The sequence below is a fragment of the Colius striatus genome, chromosome 3, assembly GCF_028858725.1.
Source record: "Colius striatus isolate bColStr4 chromosome 3, bColStr4.1.hap1, whole genome shotgun sequence".
In the NCBI taxonomy this organism is placed as follows: Eukaryota; Metazoa; Chordata; class Aves; order Coliiformes; family Coliidae; genus Colius; species Colius striatus.
The window spans coordinates 20,063,510-20,085,099 of NC_084761.1; the positions used below are offsets into that span (position 1 = coordinate 20,063,510).

Genomic DNA, 21,590 nt, shown 5'->3' on the forward strand with positions numbered 1-21,590 from the left:
TTATGCTGACAACAGCTTTTCACTTCTTTTTATAAGTTCTGGACCCTGCAAAAAAGCAAAACATCTGTGAGCAATAGAGTCGTAAAGGTGCTGGACTCATGAAGAAGTTCAGTGAATGCAGCAGTGGTAGGTCATGTTTTAGACTCTTTGCAGGCAGTGTACAGCCACTGCTGATGCAGAGCATGTATACATCCATCACTGCATTTATGCACGTTTTGCTTTCACTGCTCATATCAGATTCCCTTACAAGACTTGGTATTTATTGGAAAAATACTGAAATCAGTTCTCTTAGGAAGAGTTGGTAGAATAGTTCTTTGCAGGTGCACTGTTTGGGTGTATTTGGAGGTGGAAATTTCTGGCTAAATTTCTTCTGCATTTTATCATTTAAAGCAAAGACTTGGGAAAAGAGACAAAGGCTCAGGGATTGTAGATGGTTTGTTAAAGTTCAGTTAAGGAATATAACAAAGAGAGGGAGAAAAGAAGCAGACAAAAGCAGATGTACTGAAGGGTAAAGATAAGGTAAAGATAAAGTATCTCTGTATTATGAAGTTCTGGGAGCTAAAATAACATAGGAAAGACACGAGGAAAACAGAGGTAGGGAGAATAAACAGGCAAAATGCTTTGGCCTAAAATCTGAATAGATCATTTCTTTTCCTGTAGCAGAAGAACTTTTCAAGAGAAGTTCAGTGAAGAACTGTTAGCCAGGGAAAGACCTTGGCCTTTATCCTTCAACAGCATGACTCTTAGTGACTCCCCAGAAGTAACAGATGTAGCTGAGCTCTGTATCTATAACTTGCTGCACATAAACAGAAGAGTAATTAGGAAAGTTCTCTAGTGATCACTCAACTGGCACATGCACATACTTGTGCAGGCAATTAAGTTTGTCTTTGGAAATGGCACTGCAGGAATTTTGTCTAGCCAGGCCTTGGCTTTGCTGCTTAATGGAGAAATTTACACTCTTGCTTATACTTTGTGGTTTTGTTTTGATTCCAAATGGGTCAAAAGAGAAACAATACCTCTTTCCCAAAACATGCCTCAGGGTTTTCTTCCTTGCAGCACTGTTCCCTCATGGCAGCGAAGGCCGCTGTGACAGAGCTCAGCTGTCCCTGGGTGATCTGAGGCTTGTATTTGATGAGGTTGATGAGCATTCTGCAAGAGAAGCCAAGCAAGCCCTGTAAGGTCAAGACTTGAGCTAACGCCTTATGAAGCCCCTTGCTGATGCTGGTGCTGCCAAATCGCTGCTGTGTTACTGCCCATATCCTTCCTTCAGCTTTTTCATTTTTATTCACTACCCAGACAGGTATTTGCAGCGGGGAGCAAAGCTGTGCCCTGTTCCTCTCAGTGCTTGTTTTTGGAGTTGCTCCACCACGAGTATCCACTAACGGCCGGTGCAGAGGGTTTATGTGCTGTGCACCTCTCCTGAGGCTGTGGGGCCGGCTGGGCTCTCCCCAGCATAGGGATGGCCACAGAGGGTTTTATCCTTGCAGTGACTGCGGAGCAGGAGGCCAGCATGCCGATGGTCTCTTGCCTCCAGAGCCTTTCAGAGACTGAAGGAGTGCATGAGGTGAGGAGAAATGTACAGGCTTTCCTTTGTGGGAAATGTGCCCTAATGAAACCATGTCACGCCTCAGGCAGCAGCCTCCTTGTTCTCCAGTGATTTCCCTTGCAGTACCTTGTGCAGAGAAGATGGTGAGAGGGCATTTGTCAGCCCTCACTTTGGACACTTATTGTGAACAAGGCAGCCAGACAGTGTGGGCAAGGGAAAGAAGCTAAGGGGATTGAACTAGATGATCTCTAAAGGTCCCTTCCAACCCCTACCATTCTATGAACATAGGTAACAGACTCAACCAGGCATGTCTTACTCCTGCTTTTTGTGCTGTAACTTTTCTTCTACAGTTGTACACAAGTCTTCGCGGAAAGTGAACAGACCAGGAGTCAATGATAAGGGCACATAATTCTCATCAATCTCCAGTTTCCCTATGCATGGCCTCCTGGAAGCATAGGAGCTACTGCAGCAGCGGCAGACCCCTGGGTTTATTGGATCAGTCAGGTGTCTTCTACATATTTCTCCAAGCACAAGATCCAGCTTTATCAAGAGAAGAGAAAGAAATGATTTTGAATTATATTTTTTTTTCCTTTTTCAGAGATCCCTGAAATGCATGTTGCTCTTAGCAAAGTTATAGAAAGTAACTGAGAATCTAAACCTTGTATGTAAGATAGAGAACAGTTTATAGTTCCACTCGATGCTGCCTTTTGTCAGTGCAAAACCTGCTCAGGTTTTTCAGAAGAGATATGTATAGGCAGGTTGAGGGGCTGTCCCTTGCACACAGAACTGATGTGAGTCCTTCATAAAAGCATTCTTGCACCCTGCATTGTCATCAGGGTTTCTGTGGGTGTATTTAGCTGTTCTGGTAAAGGTGATGCTGAACAAATGGTTGGCTGTAGCTGAAGCCTTTAAAGTAGAATTCTAATCTGGAGAATTCTTGGGGAAGAGCTATACAAAACTGATCCTTTTCATATAGCCCTACAGCTTCTGGCATCTGGAAAGGATGAACTCAGACAAGCAATCATGGGCTTGAGAGAGAATGGGGCTGGATGCCTGCACTGGACATCTGTGAGCTTCTGAGCACCAGACCAGCAGTTTCCTGGTCTTCCTGTGGTTTTATTCAAGCATCAGCATCAGTGATGCTGAGCCACACTTCCTGCCAGCATGGAAGTACAGCTGCAGGACAGCTCAATAGATCTGCGGGTCTTTTTCTTACAGATTTGCCTTCACTCCAAGCTCTTGGACCCTGGCAGTGGTGGCAGAATTTGTGGCAGAGTTTTAAGAAAAAGTAGAACCAAGACAAGGAAGAAAACCACTCACATTTTCCTCAGCACATGGCAGTAGTTTGTCCTGGCTCAACTGGCAGCATTTGGAGCCAATCATAGTCATTTGCTTGGTGAATTTTATCAGCTCTGCGGATGTCAGCTGAGGCATCTTCTTGGTGAAGCTCATGAGAAGCCTGAAATGACAGTTTCTTTGATATTGGTGTTTTTCTTCTTGTTCTGCCAGGCAGCAGCAGACAAGGCTCTGCCTTGGTCTGTGCCAAGCTCCAGCCAAACCCCCCAGAACCCTCACTAGCACAAGGGCAGGACTAAGCCTGGCCTTTATGACCGAAGGTAGGCAAATGCAAGCAAGCTGTTTGTGTGACCTGTCTCCTGTCTCTGACCAATCTCCTACCAAGCTAAGCAGATAAAATCAACAATGCCAGTTGTACATTGGTGGGCCCTTGTACCAGATGGTACGTATGGTTTCCCAATGTTGCTCATTTCCCTGGGGGCACAGGGAGGATGTCAAAGAGCAAAACTGAACTTGAGTGACTTTTTGCCAGACTAATGAGGGCAGAAGATAAGGCCTAAAAAGTTCACTTGTCTTTTTTCCTTTTAAAAAGCTGTGGTTATTAACCACCATTGCCAGGCAAACCTGTTCTGCACTATCTGCTGCCATTAGATTCTTGTTGGAATTGTTAATGTTTACATCTACTGCGGGAACTAGACAGAGTAAAGGCCTTTGCAGCAGACGTAGCAACTGTCTTTTGGCCAAATTTATGGCTCTTAAGTTACAATTCACAGCTCAAAGTGCAGCTCTAAAGCAAAATGTCATAGGAAACATGATTGGGAGTTGGATCAAGTTGTCATTTCACTGCTGTGCGAGTTGGGTTAAGGAGAGAACTCTTGAGAGGCCAGAACATTTTCTTGGAAAACAGGAAAAAAAATCCTAGAAGCTGTTAATATATTGGTCCAAATATTCAAGAGGTGCCTTTTAGCCAAGCATTTTTGACATGTGTGGCTTTACTCCAGCCCAAGTTGTGCCCGGCTGGTACAGGAGTGAGGTAAGCAGATAAAAAAGTAATACTCGTTTTGGAAATAGTAATCTCCCTTCTCTTGGTAAATGTCACAGCTTGTCTTCATGACACTTTCAGTTTCATAAATATGTTTCTTCAGTTCTTCCTCCTGAAAAAAATAAGTTAATTTGAGGAGTCATCGTATCAAGGGAACCCTGCCCCATGATGAGGCCTGGATAGACATAGCTACCTCTCACCTGATATGTATCACTCATTGTTATTAATTCCATTAGAAAGCCCTCATCTGTCTGAGACATCTATAAACTGCCTGAAATTGAGAACTTTCCACCTTCACTCACCTTGAAATACTTAATTTTGTATCAGTGACAGAAGGCTGAATCAGAACCATAGCGTGGCTCCTGATGTGGGCTATTTAACAATGCCAATGTCTTTATCTTTACAATGACCACAAGCACCTTGCACATTTGCAAGAGGGCACTTAGCACTGTCAGAGAGCCCAAAGGAGAGCAGGGCTCACAGCAGGGTTAGGTCCATCCCTTTCCCTGGCATTGCCATCTACCTGTGTGAAATTTCTTCACAGCTGGAGATTGTGAAGGCTCAGTTGGTGCTTTTTCCAGATGGGATGCAGTCAGGGCTTGTAATGTTTACTGGGTTTATTACAGGGGCTGTGGGTACCTGCTCTAGACCTGGCACAGGGATGTCAACATCCAAAACCAGTCACAAAGTCCCAGACTTGAATCCACCCATCCGTTGTGTGAAGGCCGATGGCACTCACCCCTCTGCTGCAGCAGTCCTTGGGAGCACCGGGTCTGCAGCACTCGCTCAGTAGGTCCTGGTATCCTTTACCAATTCTTAACAGCATTTGAGCAGAAAATTCAGGGTGTCTCCTGGAATATTCATACAGAAACCTGCAATATATGAAGTACCAGGAATTAGAGATAAGCCAACACAGCTGCCCTCAGGAGGTCAGAGATTGAAAGTACAGGAGGGGTGCTTTTGGGATGATCTTGTCTGAGGTCAGGGAGTACAGGGAGTTTCTGGGACCTGGGCTTTTGTTGTTTTTTACTCTTAAGAGTGAAATCATTTCCAGTAAGAGCCCCAGTTCTCAGTAGATGCTGAAAAAATTAGCACTACTGAATCCATCACTCTACATAGCAGTCATGCTCAATCAAGTAGCTGCACTTTTCATAATTGGAAATATGTTATTAGAAGTGAATTCTCTGTCTTTGGGACTCAACATTCTTTCTATTGCAGCCTGTGACACTCTTGCCCAAATTTACTGCAGGTGCATGAACAAATATGGCTGGAACAGAAATGGATCATCCTGTTTCAATCAAGACACGAGTCTGACTTAAGTGATTTGGATTTCCACTTAAGAGCAGATCAAAGCCATTGTTTAAGCCTGAGATCAGAACCAATAATATCTACATTTCACATGCCTTTCTTCAATTTTTTCGCTGACACTACAGTGGTGCCCTGTTCTGCATCTGTTCCCATCCTTCACCTTCTAGGGTTGTATAGTGTTTAACTAAGTTCAGCTTGCACAGTCTCTCATGCCTACATGCTCACAGAGCAGCCAAATCTGAGTCTGATGAACTGGGCTTTAACCTCCAAAGGATCCTCTTTTGACCCAATTACTGAAACAGCAAAATTGAAGAGTATAGAAAGAGCCACATTACCTGGCTAAGTGTGTGTCTTTTTCCTCGGCAAAATGTTTGCATACTTCATTGTCTTCTATAAACTCCCTGATGTGGGGGGACAAGCCTGCAGGTTTGTCATCATTTTCTGCATTAACTATGCATTCGCTTCTTTGTAACAGGGGCTTTTCACAGCATGTCTTAATTTTACTGGAGAGGACGTCTTGGTTGGTGCAGACATAGTGTAGAATCTCTTCCTGTAAAGCAAAAAGCAGGGAAGGAAGAAAGTTTTCCCATATTTTTAGTGGTTTGTTTTGGTTTGTTTTTTCAAATCACTGGGAGAGATGGTGTCTCCTGTACAGAAGAGGTGGCTGGCCGAAGCTGCATGCCAGCCATCTGGCAGAAGAAGGAAGAGGACTGAAGCCCTATTGATCTGTTTGCCATTTGATGGGTGCTACTAGGTCAGGACCTAAACTGAGCAGTTCACTTTCCAGCTGGGCACCATGGGCAAGCAACAAGGTGAATGGATTTGGTCTAATAGAAAACACAGAACAGAGGATGGGCAGATACTGGGTTCTGCCGACAGCTGCACAGATGGTACATGCACAGCGAGGAGCTGCAGCAAATCTGCTGAAGCAGTGCTAGGGCATTTTAGTCACAAAGCAAACTCTTTCTGCCCCTCTCGATGACTTCACACTAGGCAAAGCCAAAAGGGAAAATCAAACAGTTTTTTTAGAGTAAGACTTAATCTCCAGTTTTGGGAAGCAATCAGTACAGCACAAGGGGATTAAAAAAATGAAAACAACAGCAAAAATACATTAAATTTCTGCAAAGATATAAATATGAAATGAGTTTTACCCTCTGGTGCATACAGTCCAGCATATCTCCACGACAGCAGTCCTTGTGCATGTTGGCAATATCCACCACAAGTTTGTTAACAGTAACAAAATCAGCTTTAGGGAATTTTTGGCTTATCTGAGCAAGCTTCCTACAATGAAGAAAAAGAGCTATTGTTTATATTCACAGTGAAAGACTGATAGCTGTCGCAATTTTGCTTCAGAGGGAGGTATCCAAACTGCTCAGCAATGGTCTCTCTGTCCTCCCACTGAAGTTAAATACCTGTCCCTGGCAGTCAGTGGCTGAGGTTTTCAGAGTTTTCTAAGGATCTGAGGTGAATATCAATGTGACATGGTGGGAAGAAATGTGGTAGATGAGTATGAAATCACAAGAGCAACTTTGGTTAAGAGAGATGAATTGTATTTTGCTCACAGTCACACAAACTCTCATCACAGAGAGATGCATTGACTTCAAGCTTGGGGTTTAGATTTGGAAAGCAAATGGCAGTTTCTGAGGAAACAGTGACTGCTGGTGTGCATAAATGTGAATTCCCAATCCCTCTTTCATGTCAGACGCTGCTGGTGACCTGCATGCAGAGAGGACAGGGCTGGTACCCAGAGTCCCTGCAGTATGTGCAGGTGTGGGGCCACCCACAGCCATGCTTGATTTCAGAATAACGCTAAACATGGGAAAGTCTCACAGAGTCTTTAAGGTCTCTTCTCCAAACTTTGTCAAGATTCCACAGGTGTGCTCCTGCCTCAGGCCATCTTCTTTGATGGGCTTCATTACCTTTGGTACCTGGTAGGAAGAAGATGCAGACCATGGCACGGGAGGAAAAGACAAGACAAAGCTTTACTCTAAAACTACTGTGTCAATGCTTTTTTAAATGGGGGGTTTTTAATAGTGCCAGAAAAATGCTGTCCAGGCTGCAGTATGAACTAACCGTTGTGCTTGCTATTTAATCAGCAGCATTTAGTAAGTAAGCATTCTGTGACAGGAAACCAGAAACCTTTTAGACAATGGTTGAGTGTTTTAAGCACTACATGACTAGTTGTCATGGTTGATAGTTGAGTGTTTTTAGAGCTACATGACTGGCTTTGCTATATCTTACCATGAGCTACTGGTGCAGTGCAGCCAAGCTGTGTGAAAGGTTGGACTAGATGATATCTGGAGGTCCCTTCCAACCCTACCATTCTATGATTCTGTGACCCTACCACTCAGTGAGGGCAGGTGCCTCATCCTCATTTTCCACCGTTAGAGATAGTTTGCTCTGAATTTCTGACAGCAGTTACGTGTGGGGCATGTTTCTGCAGTGCAGATGCTCAGCAGAGGTGTGTCAGGGGGCTATCAACAGGAAAAAAAGTCAGGCTTCTGCACTATGCACAGCACCATGTTATCTCTCAACAAATCCAGTGCAGGTGGCAGAACCAAGGTGGGCAATGATACTGCCTCTGGGCCTGCCTGAGGCTCCCTGTAAAGCTACATCTGCCCAACACCTCACAATCAGGCATTTTTGTTTAGGAGTTCACACTGTGATTCAAGAGACCATTTAAGTCTGATTTCAGCTTGTCCTCAGGAAGGTGAATTCTAACATCAGGTTCAAATGCTGAAAAAGAGACAGCTTGCTGTCTCTGCTTCAGTATTTGCTTAGCTATAGAAGCTGCAACGGAATACCTGTCTCTGGAAGCATTCCTCCAGGGCATGAGGGGGATCTGCAGCACTTCCACAGCAGTTCTTCATCATGTCATCGTACCGGAGAGCAACAGAAAGGATTGTTGGGGCATAGAGGAAAGGATGCCTTCTGGAAACCTCGTAGAGAAAACTAAAACCGAGAGAGAAATGGCTTTAGTTTAAGAGCATGCTCCTACATGCTGAGGGAAGCAGCATTACTGCAGCATCTGCCATACATTAAAATGAGAGCTACTAGAAGCGATTGTTTTCCTGTCATCACGACAAGCCATACAGTGTGGTGTTTATCTTGGAAAATTCTGATGAGGCTGACACTTTCCTGGAAATGGAAGTTTCAAATCCTGCCAGTTTTGGCTTAGAGGCAGCAAAACTTCTGCTCGGTTTGTGAAGACTAAAGGGAGGTCCTTGGTTTTTGATGAGTCCTTTACATAGACCGCAATAAACTAGGGCAGATTGTCATTTGGACCTATATCCAAAGCAGGTGGTGGTAGAACAGGCTTCACATAATGATAGATGAATTATGCAAATCACTTGCATTAGAAAGGAAAATGAGCATGAGGTTACAGAGAATCTTTGAACTTTTGGGTTAATACTTTTGCTGTCTCCAGGCTCAGAACTGTCATATCTAGGCAGCAAATCTGTGATATATTTACTTACTATCCTGTTAATAGCTGTGGATTCTGTGAATAATTTCTGCATGCAGCTTCAGCATTTGGCCTTTCAAAAGGAGTAACGAATCCTCTCGAATTTTTGAGGGAGAGGAAGCAGTCATTTCTTTCAGGATCGTTTTTAGCACAGCAGTCAGTGAGCCCGGGAAGATCTCCCTCCTGGCATATTGTATCAAGGAAAATCCTGTCCTGTGAAAAATTAGAAAAAAGTTAATTTGTGTGATGATTTCATTCTGCTCATCTGAGGTTACTTTAATCCAACAAGCCCTGCCTTGTGCAAACTTAGCTTGTCTTTATTACCTCCTGCTTTGACTGCAGTGAAAATCAGGCTGACGTCTAAAACCTCTGAGTGATGACTTCTGCACCCCCAATACCTACTGTTACGCCAAGACAGACTTTGAAGCCGGATGGTATTCAATTCCTCCAACCTTTTAACATTATTCAGCCATTAAGAAGTCTGATTTGTACGCTGCAGTTGGCTGCACAGCAGGATCTGTGTTTTCATAGATTCTATTATTTTCCACACTTAAAAAAATATATAAATACTATATTTTTTTTGTATTTATACACCAGGGTTCATACAATGGGAAATATCTCTTGTTCGTCAGGCAGTGGTGCTCAGGTCCAGCCATCTGTCCTGCCACAGCTGGAAACTGGTTTAATTCAGGGGTTGTTTCAGTGTGCCTAACAAATCAGAAATGACCTGTAGCACAGAGTAACGTTCACATGTCATGATTCAGTGTCACAGCTCCAGAAGTATGTTGAGCACACACCATCAAAATGCAGGAGTGTGAGCTAAGAGAGTGGAGTGAATGCCTGTAAAGATCACATTGGGTAGAAATATCTAATCTGGCTTCTGCTGAGTTTTTCTCACTCCAGCTATGAAAACACAACTTTCTGAACATCTTTTAGAAAGGTACATGCTAAGGATTTCCAAAGATGCTGTGGTATTTGGGGTGAGGGGATGAGAGGAGCTTTCTCTTCCTCCACTTAACTTGAGATGCATTATAGATGGAAGCCTGGAGAATGAAGGAATCTGCAAGGCCAAACACACGTACGCAAGGAAGTCATGTCTCTTAATAATGCCTTCATGCCTCTCTGGAAAAATGTCTACCAGGGCTCTGAAATTAGAAGTCACTTCTGAAAACATTTGACACGTTAGAGGTGTAAATGTGCTTACCAAAGGCTTCAGGCATCCCGGGTTGTCTCTGGCTGCCGCAGCACATGTTTTGGCGAGCTCTGTGACGCCTTCAGCCATTTTAACTGCTTTGCCAAACGTGCTTCCTTGCACATACTGAGCAAACATGATCATGGCACTACGGGAAGAACACACAGCATTAAACCTGTGCTGCCCACCTGAAAACTAATCATGTAACTTCGACATGCAGGACAGCAAGGGGATTCGTATCAACCGGGGCTGGTAGGATGGGTGTTTGACACTCTGCATGCTCATTTCCAAACAACACAAGGATGTTCACTGGCAGCAAATTTGCAAGTAGACATTTTACCTGGATGACTTACATGGCTTTAAAATTCTTTTCCTGCAGCTGAGAAAAACGCTGGCCAATGTTGTTTTTTCCCTCTGAAAAACAAGATAATATGAATAAAATGTTTAGTTAATGCTTCATCAAATACATTTTCTTTTTTGTTTTTAGGGGGGAGCAGGGCATGTACTGATGTCTTGGAGAAAGGTAATTCAGTGTCTGGGGTACTGGCACTAGGAGCAGGAAGGTGTAAGGTTTAAATTTCGATTTGACTTAAGCATGAAGATGTGCAGCTATTTGTTTCTGACTTACAATATAATAGGGCAAATTTAATTTCCCTGCCTCCCTCGAGTGTTCTGGGCATTCTGATTCCCCTGATGATGTATTTCACGTGACTAAATAAGTGCCATACAAAACCCTCTTGTAAGTTTGTCTTAGCTATTTAAAGATGTGTTTGACTACTTTTTTAATGAAAGATTTTCTAAGCAGGAAACATGGGATAAACTGACTACATTGGTAGGCAAAGCTCCTCAAAAATTTGCAGAGCTACATCATTCTGTCCATGTTGTGAATTGGCCCAGAGGAATGCAAATGTGCCCAATCTATGTGAAGATCCTGTGCAGATATTTTTCCTTTGCCACCAATAACTTTATTAATGGGCAAACCTAAATGCAATAATTTATTGAGTTCCTAGTTTGTCAGAGAATATTCTGAGAGATTAATTCTGAAACAAGGGCCCTCTTCCCAAATAAAGATGTTACTGTCTTACCTTTCTGTCAGTAGGATGTAAAAGGATCAAACAAGTTAAAGGAAGACAGCTTCTCCCTTTCAATTAGGTGGGAGTGCCAACTGAGATGGTAGTAAGAGATAAGTAACCATTGGTTCTGATTTATATTGCTGGGTAATTAAGTGCATTTGGAAGTTCTAAAGGGGGAAAAATGTTAATTAAAGATACCAGTATGTAATGTGAAAGAAGCATTTGAGCTGCACTCTACTGGAGATTTTCAGTTGTTTCATTTTAGGCACTTAACCTTAGTGAGAAGTGTGGTCGCTGTAGGCTCCTTCAGTAGCTGGTGAAGAGAGAGTAAGATCCCTCTAAAGGATAATACAGAGCACTAGCACGGTGTAGCTGCTCAGAATAGCCACCTGGATGTAGCATCCATGTCCTCGTGGACTGTGGAGGGAGGCTGGAGCAGCCACAGGCTCTACTTCAGCAGTTTTTGAAGTACCTAAATTGGTGGCGCAGCCACATCCCTGTGCATTCAATTACCCCTCAGTAGACTTCCCCTCAGTAATCCACTTGGCCATCCTGCACTCTGTGTGGACTCCCAAGCCATAAAGAAGCAACGTACCTAAGGTTAATCACAAGGAACTTACACAGATGTTGTATACCTTTGACCCATGAGAAAATACCTAGTACCAAATAACAGTGCCTGCAAGGCTGCAGCCACCAGCATGATACAAAAGAACCAAGCAAAAATATGAGATATATTCTTACCTATGTCCCGATAACTTCTTGGCAGGGCTTTGACAACAGTGAAGCTCAATAAAATAACGTAAATTACTGTTCTCCAATCCATACTGTCAGATTTGGGCAGGGGCCTGGGGTGAGCTTGGTTCATCTGTGAAAGGCAGAACAAATTGTGAGGCAAGAGTTCCTTTTATACTCTCCCAAATGATTTCTGGTTAATCGAAAGCCTTTTACTATCATATATAACACCAGCCCTTTTGGAATACTCCCACAATGATTAGACATGCCATTATTTGCTCTATATGATGAACTGACCTGCTTGTTGCAAAGAAAGGACCTTGGAGATTCTTTTTTTTTTTCCTCTGGAAATTAGACAAATAGACACTATCATACTCCAAACAAGAAGTTTAAACACTCCTTGGGCTTTTTATCATGCATACTGATCTCGTCAACTTAAAAACCTGTTCAAAGGTGCATGCTGCACAGAAGATGCCTTCGTAACACCTTGTTGACTGAAAAATCCCAAGTTCAGCTGTTAGCCTGATATTTTTGCATCCCTCCTTGCTGAATAAGCTCTCTTTTGCTACTAGGCCCCAAGGTATCATGGTGAAAAGGCTTTGGTATCCCCTGCAATATCTTTGCAGCGTTAACAATGGCCATCAAAATGTCTCTGAATCTTGAAACAACAATTCTAAAACTGTAGAATGAAGGGGGAAATTATAGTCAATAAGTGCACTGACTTTTTAAAAAGTATGCTGTAAGCATCAGCATGATACAAATGTCACATTTTTGAGATAGAATGGCTATAGGTGTTCGTGACAAATAAATAAGTGGGTGAGGATACAGGTATTTTTCTTTCTTTAGAGATAATATCCCTATAGTCTTTGTTCCATGCTGCAGGAAGAGGAGGAAAGTTGACACAGTATCAAAAAGAAAAAGGATTCCGAGTGGGAAGATGGGAGCATGGTCATCAGAGTAGGTGATGTGAAAGCTACAGTGCAAGCACATCTGTTGAGGAAGGTACAAATAAGCTCTGTCACACTGTTAACTGAAAAGCCCCACAGGAAATAGAGATGTCTACTTGAAAGAAAGAGGTGTGGAGGTTATGGACCATATGTCTACATGAGTTCAGAGAAAGCTTTTTTCTCCCAGCTGTTTCCAGTTTCCTTATGCCCTTGGGAGCTGGTGCTCTCTAAGGGCTGCTCATTGCAGGTTCCTCCCTGCAAACCCTCAGACTCCACAGCTGCCAGTGTTGAGGCTACCAGAGAAGAGTCCCCATGGGGGCAATCTGGGGACCGAGCAGCGTGTTCCTGCTTCCCTTTCCCTGGGAGTAGCAGGTAGAGATGCAAATTGATCCTCTCATTTTCAGAATAACACCTTAATAACCCTTGTTACTACTACCTATACAAATAAAGAGGGTGGGGATTGTATTACTTGAGGTGAAGCTGCAGAAACGACTGACACTGATGTCAGAAACTTTTCATAGTACGTTCTTCTTTGACACAGAAGAATGTGTTTCAGAAATTCTGTGTGTGCAAAGTGTTGTTCCAAGTGTTTCTGGAAGGTGCATTTGGCTGCTGGGTTCAAAACCCTTTATATTTTAATTTCTCCACTGCCCTTTTCACACTCGGCAAGATGGTTAAGCACCATTTAGTTTCAAATACTTAACACTATTTGAATGACAATCTGACTATTTACAGTGAACATTTTCTCATTTGTAGGAGGGAAATGTATATATAGCATTTCACCAGAAAGAGTGTGGCAGACTCTAGAAATGAGATCTAATGCTTAGGATCTTATGCTTAGGTCCTCATTAAGAGCTCCCGTTGTCCTTCACAGTTCTGAAACCATGATGACACATTCATTTTTTTTTTTTTTTAATCTAATGAAGATCCAGCTGTTTCCAGAATTACTTAGAAACTATCATGCAAGGTCAAGATGGAGGTAAAAGCAGCTGATTGCCCTTAGGTTGTGGGGTGGTTAGTCCCCATCAGCTGGGGATGGTAGAGGATGGTCAATATACTCTTGCAATGCCTGGGCAGTCATGATTTTGCAGTTCTTTTGCTTGGTGTGCTACACAGCAGAGAGGTGAGTTACATTTCACAGTATGTGTCTTTTTTATGAACTTCACCAAGTGTTTTAGGGGAAAGTCTCTGTATCTATCAGAAACGTAGACTTCGGTCATTATCATTGTCAAACTAGGCCAACCAGGTGTGAACACATGAGCCCAGAGCTCAGCTGTTTTGTTTCTGTTCTCACTAATGAGGGAGAATTTGTGTCTCTGCCTTGTGCTTGGGTTGGTTTCTTCACAATAAGTTGTATCAATACTTTAATTCTTTTTCTTGAAGTTCAAGTGTTTTCTGCTAATGTAAGTAGTACAAATATAGAATTCAATTACATTCTTTTTTGAAGAATAAGGAGAGTATAATTCTTGTCAAAGCCTGAGCTTTCAGTCTAAAAAGAGTAATGTTTGCAGGAAATTCATGTCCCTGGAAGAACTCAGCTTTTTCCCAAGTAGTAAGAACATTTGTCTTTAAAAAAATCTGAGCTGCTCCTGTGTGATATTTAGAGTTTTTTACCTGTAAGTCACTTAAAGTGTTGGGATGTGCTGTTTAAGAGGCACACTGGAACTTAATAAACTGTTTCTTAAAGAAAATATATTTTGTATTTGTGTTTCTAGATGGAAATAGCACAAAAAGAAGTTGGCTAGGCTTTATCTGGTTATATATTACCTGCTCTGGTACTGAGGTGTCCTGCCTGGAGAAGACACAGCACAGAAAAAGTTATGAAAGATGAATTGGTCACTACCTGTCTCCTCCTTCCCACTGTTTCTCTCTACTGTAGGAAATTCCATAACGAGGTAAGTTGCAAGTTAATATTTCTACAACTTCTTTGGAAACATTTCCCCAGAAAGCCACACAGTCTGATTGTCTCTTTAGAAGTTAGTGAACACTCATTATTCAAAGCTCTTATTTGCAGAGCCAAGAGAAAAGGACATTTATGTCACAGAGGAGAGAGGGACTGTTGTAAACAGGCCCTTGAATACTTCAAGTCTATGTTTCACTCCTGGGGTCTCCCTACTTAGACTTACCACTTCATTGAACAGGAGGACAACTGTTTTGTTGCTTATGAAACCATTATCCATGCCTAATTCAGCCCTTTGTAGGGCTGAGCCTGCCATTTCCTATGTTCAATCCAGGCTCGTTGAGTCCTGGCTTATCTCATGTGCTGTTTAGAGTTTTTGTGGAAAAGGAAGAAAACTGTAAAAGATTATCATTAGAGAATGAGTGATCCCCTCACGAGAATGAGGGCAGTTCTCCACTGCCTTCCTGTAAATAGTTGTGTCAAAAGGACCAAAGTTGGATTTATGTGTGTGTACTATTAAAGATCCTAGTCCATTTAACTCTTTACTCTGCCAAAGTTGTAAAGCTGAGGTGGTCACAGGTTGCCTTTGAAAAAAGTGATTCACAAGGAGCTTCTTTCTTTGTTGTTAAAAATTAAAGAATCCAGCTGGTGTGGACATCAGTTGATGCCTATGGAAACAGCCTGTGTTGTGTGTAAAGCACTTACTTAGCAATGACTGTAAATATTGGGAATTGCCTGTTGGTAATTACTTGGTCTTGCATGTACCCTGCTTGATCAAGAAATGCACCCCCTGTGTGAGATGCAGCTTGCATTTGTTGAACTGCAGAGCATGTATTGCCTCGAGTGGCTGCTGTTAGGATGGTGCCCTTTGGCCCTGGCAGTGGAACCTTCTGCCTTTCTGGAAATGAGGAACAATTCCTTGCTATGAAGAATGAGAACTTGTAATGACTGGATTAAAAAAAAAATGGATAAAAGTATTGTTTAAAATACTAAAAATGCAACAAGAACGTCTGGGTAATTTTTTCAGACTTGGTTTGTTTAGTTGGTATTGGAAACTCCGACCCCTTTCCTCCTTGTTTTTCAGTGATTGTGTTGTGGTTGAACAAACAGAATTTTCCATGTAAAGCCCAAAACCATTTCAGCTTTTCCATGTTATTCAGTTAGTTAACTGCAGATTCCCTAAGAAAACTCACTTTTGTAGAAGATATTTGAGTCTTTCCTACAAATATTCAGCTCAAAAATCAACAGCAGTCCTCTGTCCTTTTGTACATGTGTATGAGGGATATTCCAAGTGCTCTCAGTTGGGATTATGCTCAACCTCTCTTACTAAAGTTCACTTAATTTACCATGGTATTGTAGGCCAGATCCAATTAATTCACGTGGGAGCCTTTGTCTGGAGTGTTACAACTTGAAGCTTAATGAAGCAGAGAAGAGATTTGTATTTGGCTTTTAGGGTCTACTTGGAAGCTTATTGAAGACAGTGGACTGTTTTCTGTTAAAATCACTTGTGACAGTATGACAAGTGGCATGCAACGCTGAATTTGGACCTCAAACCTCAAGGTATGGCACAGGACATGTTGTTTAAAACTTTATTACATGTATATTCAGCTAATCTTTTCCGGTGAGCGTAGCCTGGAGGAAATACAAGTTGTTTACTTGATGGGTGAAAATGATTTAACATTATTAGGCTATGCTGGGAAGTCTGATGGCAGGAATTGCTCTTTTCAGACCCTGGAAATGACTAATTATATCAGAATAATTTATGAACTTCTGTTTGACCTGGAGGTTATTTCCTGAGTGGGTACATTTTGCTAAAAATGCACATCTTAACCTCTTTTCTGACTATATATGTATCTAGACAATGTTATTATTAAAAGGCTTTATAAATTAATGGACTAGCAGTACTTAGAGAACCTGTTTCATGAAGACTAGGCAGTTTTTGATATGGTGTTGTTCCCCAGCCATGCCTATCTGCTGATGTATGTTGAAATGATGTATACAGCATACTGCAAACTATAATTGGTCTAGTTAAAGGTTTACATTCAAATTCTTCTAACCTGAGGGAATGAAAAGTTTCATGTATGATTGTAGAATCGTTTCAGCTGGAAGAGACTTTTAAGATTACTGAGTCCAGCCTTTGTCCCAGCCCTACCAACCACTAGGCCATTTCCCTAAGTGCAACACCCAACCATCTCTTAAATGCCTCCAGGGATGGTGACTCTATCACATGCCTGGGCAGCCTTTTCCAAAGCCTGACAACCCTTTCAGTAAAGAAATTCTTCCTCATATCCAGCCTGAACCTCCCCTGGTGCAACTTGAAGCTATTTTCTCTTGTTCTATTGCTTGTCACTAGTGAGAACAGACCAACCCCCGCCTTGCTATAACTTCCTTTCAGGTAGTTGTAGAGAGCAATAAGGTCGCCCCCAAGCCTTCCTTTCTCCAAGCTAAACAACCCCAGATCCCTCAGCCATTCCTCATATGAGACTTGCTCCAAATCCTTTACTAGCATGGTAGCCCACCTCTATATCCTCTCCAGCATCTCGATGTCCTTCTTGTTGAGAGGGGCCCATAACTGGACACAGTATTCAATGTGCAGCCTCACTGATGTCTGGCTTCTCCCTTTTGCATGACTGATTGGTTTGATATGAATTGACAGTTTTTCCTTGAGTCCTTGTCTTCAGGAGTCTTTACCCTACGGGTGTATAAGTGTGTCAGCAGAGGAGACAGGATAACCTCTTGCAGTACAGGTGGGAGCATGCCCATGACACACACACCTACGTGCTGCCGTACGTTGGTAAAAATTCCTCTGTCCTTTGGTTTCTCTGAGTCACTTGGCTGCAAATGAAACAACTTTCCTCACTGCTTTTCTGGCAGTGCTGCTCTCTCTGCTGTTGGTCTTTGGGCTTGCAAGGACAGATTTACTGTGTGTTTTGTGTCGGAGTGGTGTGTGGGTGGAAAGTGCAGTGGGTGCTTTGCACGGTCCCAGTGTTGGAAATCAATTGACAGGTGTCCCAGGATGACTCGTCTGTGTGGGTGTTTGTAGTGTAGGTCTCAGCATGCTGGTGCAGGAGAAGGCCTTGCTTTTCTTTGCTGTCCAGATCTATTAAACAGATCTCCCTTGTGAGGGCAGAAATTGGCACACAGTACTGTTGAATGCAGATCACTCCCAAGAGGGGCTCCAAGGAAGTCTAATGTGAGCCAATGGAAGTCTCCTGCCTTGTCCTGGTGCACTAGCTGTAAGACCTAGCCTATTTCAAGGGCTTGTGAAGCTTACCACACTACTGAAATGTGAGTCATGCTGTGGTTCTTCAGTGTTTATTGCATCTAAGGTCAAGCACTAGAAATTTTGCCTCTACTTCAGTAGCTTTGATTCCGGTATTTTTTTAGGAGAGTACTACAAAGAGAAACAAGAAGGAACAAAACCTGTTAACAGACAGATTAGATCTTCACATACAGGATGTAGTCATTAGCTTCAGACCCTCTAGCCTTCTTCATGAGAGAAATTCACAGAATACTTGTAACTTTCCTGGCATTGTAACTTGTCTTTCCCTTCATGCCCCTTCTCTTCCCCTTAATCTTTGTGGCTCTGATGAGATGCTGCAAGAGGGATGCCTGCTCTCTCGGATGCCTGCTCTCTCGGATGCCTGCTCTCTCGGATGCCTGCTCTCTCGGATGCCTGCTCTCTCGGATGCCTGCTCTCTCGGATGCCTGCTCTCTCGGATGCCTGCAGGCTGTGTAGCACTCTAGGTGGAAGGGTGACAGAGCCATCTAGTTTTCTTGAAGAGGTTTGATTAGTGGCTGTTATGCAAAGACAAGTCATCTTATTGCCCTAACAGATGTGATTGTTGTTAACACATAGTGAAGGATTCCTGCCTGACCTGTTCTGGAGGGAAGAATTATTCCTGATCTTCTTAGAAAAGGTCCAAGTTTCATGCATATTTGAGGCTATTCTCCCCGCTTCAGTTGCATGAAGCTGTGTCTTTCTGCCAGGTATGTTGTTAAGCAACAAGAGAAAAAAGCAACCACTGCTGCCTGCTGAAGTGGAGCTCCATGGCACGGTTCCCGTTTCCTCCTTGCTGCAGTCAACCAGCCTTTCACTTCAGCCTTTCCAAGTTCAGATGTCAGGCTGCCATCTGCAGTGTAATTTTGGTCACGTCCATGACACGAGGCCCAAGTTGTACCCTGTGACCGTTAGTACTCAGGTTTCCACCCAGCCTTACTCCTTCACTTCCACTTAACTTCAGGAATATGTCAAAAGCAAAATAGTGTTCTCCTACAGAGCAGACATTCTAGTTAGTCCAGGAGCTACTGCTCACCTCAGAGGCTATCTCTTTCCTAACAAACATTTTTTGATAGTAAAAAAGGAGACAAAAGAGATACCTGTTTTGGACTTGGAGGACTGCCTCCTCTATTCAAGAGTTCAAATTCCCATCCAGTTCAAGAGGTGATGTTGTTGCCAACACAGCTTTGTCAAGAGAACTGTCTGCTTTCGTTCTGTGAGATGCTTTCTTTCATATCATAATGAAATCATTTCATTGGATATAACCCTGTTCTGCCTTAGGTCAGGATCATTTCCAGGAAAGGCTCTTCTGCTTTCTGTATTCAGTGTAATGAGTGTCCTTCTGGAGGTTCTCAACTGAAGTAGTAATTACCTAAGAAGTAGCAAAGAAGTAACTATTGATCCTGAGTGCTTCTTAGGTAGATGGAGGGGGATTTGCAGCCCAGTATTCAGTGCTAGAGCTTTAAACAGATCCCGTTCTGCAGAGGCTGATGCATAGATATTCGTTACCAAAACAATATGGTTGTTATTGGGAAGATAAGTCCATATGCCAGCTAATTATGAGAGCAAAAGGTAAACCTACAACATTTGGAAGTGGGGAAGTAAGGAATTCCTCAAGTTAAAGTTCTTAGCCCCTGACCCTCATTCCCCTTAAATTCCTAAGCAGAACACTCCCACTTTTATCTAAGTTCCAAATCCCTCTGTGGGTTCCTGATGATTGAAATGGACACAACAAAGTACAAAGGGTGGCATTTACAACTTGTCCTTGTCTTTATCTGGCACCTGTAGGTGTGATGGCCTACCCAAGTGAAACACTATAGGTGAATGTCAAAAGAAGTTATCTTAACACAACATAATCACCGTTATCTCAGCACAACCCAAACTTGGGTTGCAGTGACCTGCTCACACAGCAATTTAGAGCAATGCAGCAAAATTGCTCTATCTGCCCACAGGTGAGAGAAGATAATGCTTGCTGTTTTGAGAGGGCCTCAACTCATTCCTTGCAGCCGGTTTGTGAAGGGCACTGCTCCCAAGACATGCTGTATTGTACAGCTCACTCTGGATCTAGTGGAGTTTTAGTTCTTGAAGCACAAAGTCTCCCTTGACTCCTGGCAAGCCAAGTGTCTGGCATTGCCTTGTCCAGGCTTTCTCTTCTGACAGAGTCATCCTTTCATTGGGTTAGTTTTCTACACTGGTAGTTCTCATAAAATGACTAGTTTATAGCCCCAGACTTTAAGTATTTTTTAAGAGTCAAGAGTGCCTGTGCCGTTTATGGTATGTTATGGAATCCCATCTTCTACAATTTTGCTTTGCAGTCATCTGTTTTTAGGACTGAGGACTTTTGTCTCATTAAATTAGGTTTTACATGTGATAGTACAGTAGAGTTTTTTTATATAATTGTTTTTCTAGTTGGTCCAAATATTTATGTGTAGCAGCAGGACATTGCTGCTGTCGTGTGAAGTGCTTTAGGTACCACTTCCTAACATTTCTCTACTTGGGGCTATCAGGTTTGCAAATGAGAAGACTGTAAACAGAGAGAGCCAAAGGGGACCTTGAGTAGAATCTTGCAAACAGTTGATGACTACTAGTCTGGTGTCAACAGACACAGAATGTGTCATTCTAGAAAGACTAGTTTTCTTAATTGTTTCTAGATTGCTTCCTCTGGAGCTAATGAATTTTACAGTCTGAAAACATGACAATTTCTCAATTTCCTTTCAGAGAAAAATTTAGGCTTAGAAGTGGATATTGATGCTTTCTGAAACTGGTTTGAGATCTCTCAACTGCTGCACATAGGCTTGTTGCAGCTTTTTTTTTTTAATGCTGATTTCTCCTACTGAGCTGCTCTGACATAGCAGGCAGAGGTAGCAAGGTTAAAGAATCCTTGGGAACACCAGCTCTTATCTGTTTCTGGTATTTTTTTGGACCCCTTCTTCTACATATACCATCTTTTCCTATAATTTTTAATGTCCTTGTATGAGATGCCTGAAGTGGACCAGTCACAAGGAAATTGCCTTATGAGTCATAGGTTATATATTCTGCAGTGCAATGTAAGGATTAAGCAGTCTGTGTGTACATAAAGGTGCTGTTTATTATCTGTGTGTCAAAGCATGGCAAAACCTCTGTACAAATGGCCACTCTAGCAGGCTGGCTTACTTGCTTTAAGTGCATTCAACGATATTGGCTATGTCAGCCTATGTTGTTGAGTGGTTTGTGAAGACAGGGAATACCCCTTCCCCCATTAAAATGGTGGTTCATTTTTGTTCATGAGGATGCCCAAAACCACCAGAATGTGCTTGGCAGATTGAATTGAGCCACTACTGCAGTCAAAGCAAAAATGCCATGTGTTTTAATCCTGGTGTGTAACAGTGTTAGTTTATTTGAAATGCAATTTACTAGTGCTAGTGTGCAGAAAAGTCACTCTGGACAAAGACTGTAATAAATCATGAATTGGGAACCACCAAAAAGAAAGTGATTTAGACAGCATTGTCTCTTCAACTATGCTTGCTGGTGATGAACACAGAAGGCATCTCCTCTGCTGGGCAGCAAGGCAAGTGCTGGCCTTAGTATGAGGTTACATAATAAAGAACAGTCCCAGACAGTCAGGTTGCAAAGATTTATATTAAGAAAATATACACCCCAGTGTACTAGTGGACTTCCTTTTACATTAGAAAAGCTCTGTGCATCTTTGATCTGATGCAAGCAAAAAGGTTTCAAGGCACTTACTTGAGAGCAGAAAAGGGCTAAGCACTAGGGTAACAAAGAATTTTCAGAAACCCAGGAACATGCCCTCGCCCAAAGTCACTGCCCATTA

At 42.6% G+C, this 21,590-nt stretch overlaps 1 protein-coding gene across 1 annotated transcript; it reads right to left on the bottom strand.

Moving 5' to 3' along the window:
- Positions 1-12,294, bottom strand: LOC104560585 (alpha-fetoprotein). Its single transcript, XM_061993658.1, has 15 exons — positions 12,096-12,294; positions 11,662-11,785; positions 10,201-10,261; positions 9,860-9,995; positions 8,669-8,868; positions 7,997-8,144; positions 7,023-7,120; positions 6,344-6,473; positions 5,528-5,742; positions 4,624-4,756; positions 3,899-3,996; positions 2,867-3,005; positions 1,863-2,086; positions 1,017-1,149; positions 1-45 (listed from the first exon to the last, which is right to left on the bottom strand). Exons 1-15 carry the CDS (start codon positions 12,237-12,239, stop codon positions 1-3), a joined length of 2,028 nt encoding a protein of 675 aa, XP_061849642.1. The 5' UTR covers positions 12,240-12,294.
- Between the last annotated feature and the right edge of the window lie 9,296 nt (positions 12,295-21,590).

Excerpts from the sequence above, each read along its gene's own strand:
- LOC104560585 (XM_061993658.1), bottom strand. The coding sequence starts at position 12,239 with ATGATACCTTGGGGCCTAGTAGCAAAAGAGAGCTTATTCAGCAAGGAG. Across the intron at positions 11,786-12,095 it reads CAGCATGCACCTTTGAACAG|ATGAACCAAGCTCACCCCAG; the intron begins GTTTTTAAGTTG and ends TGCCTTTCACAG. Across the intron at positions 3,006-3,898 it reads GATTACTATTTCCAAAACGA|GCTTCTCATGAGCTTCACCA; the intron begins GTATTACTTTTT and ends CTGTCATTTCAG.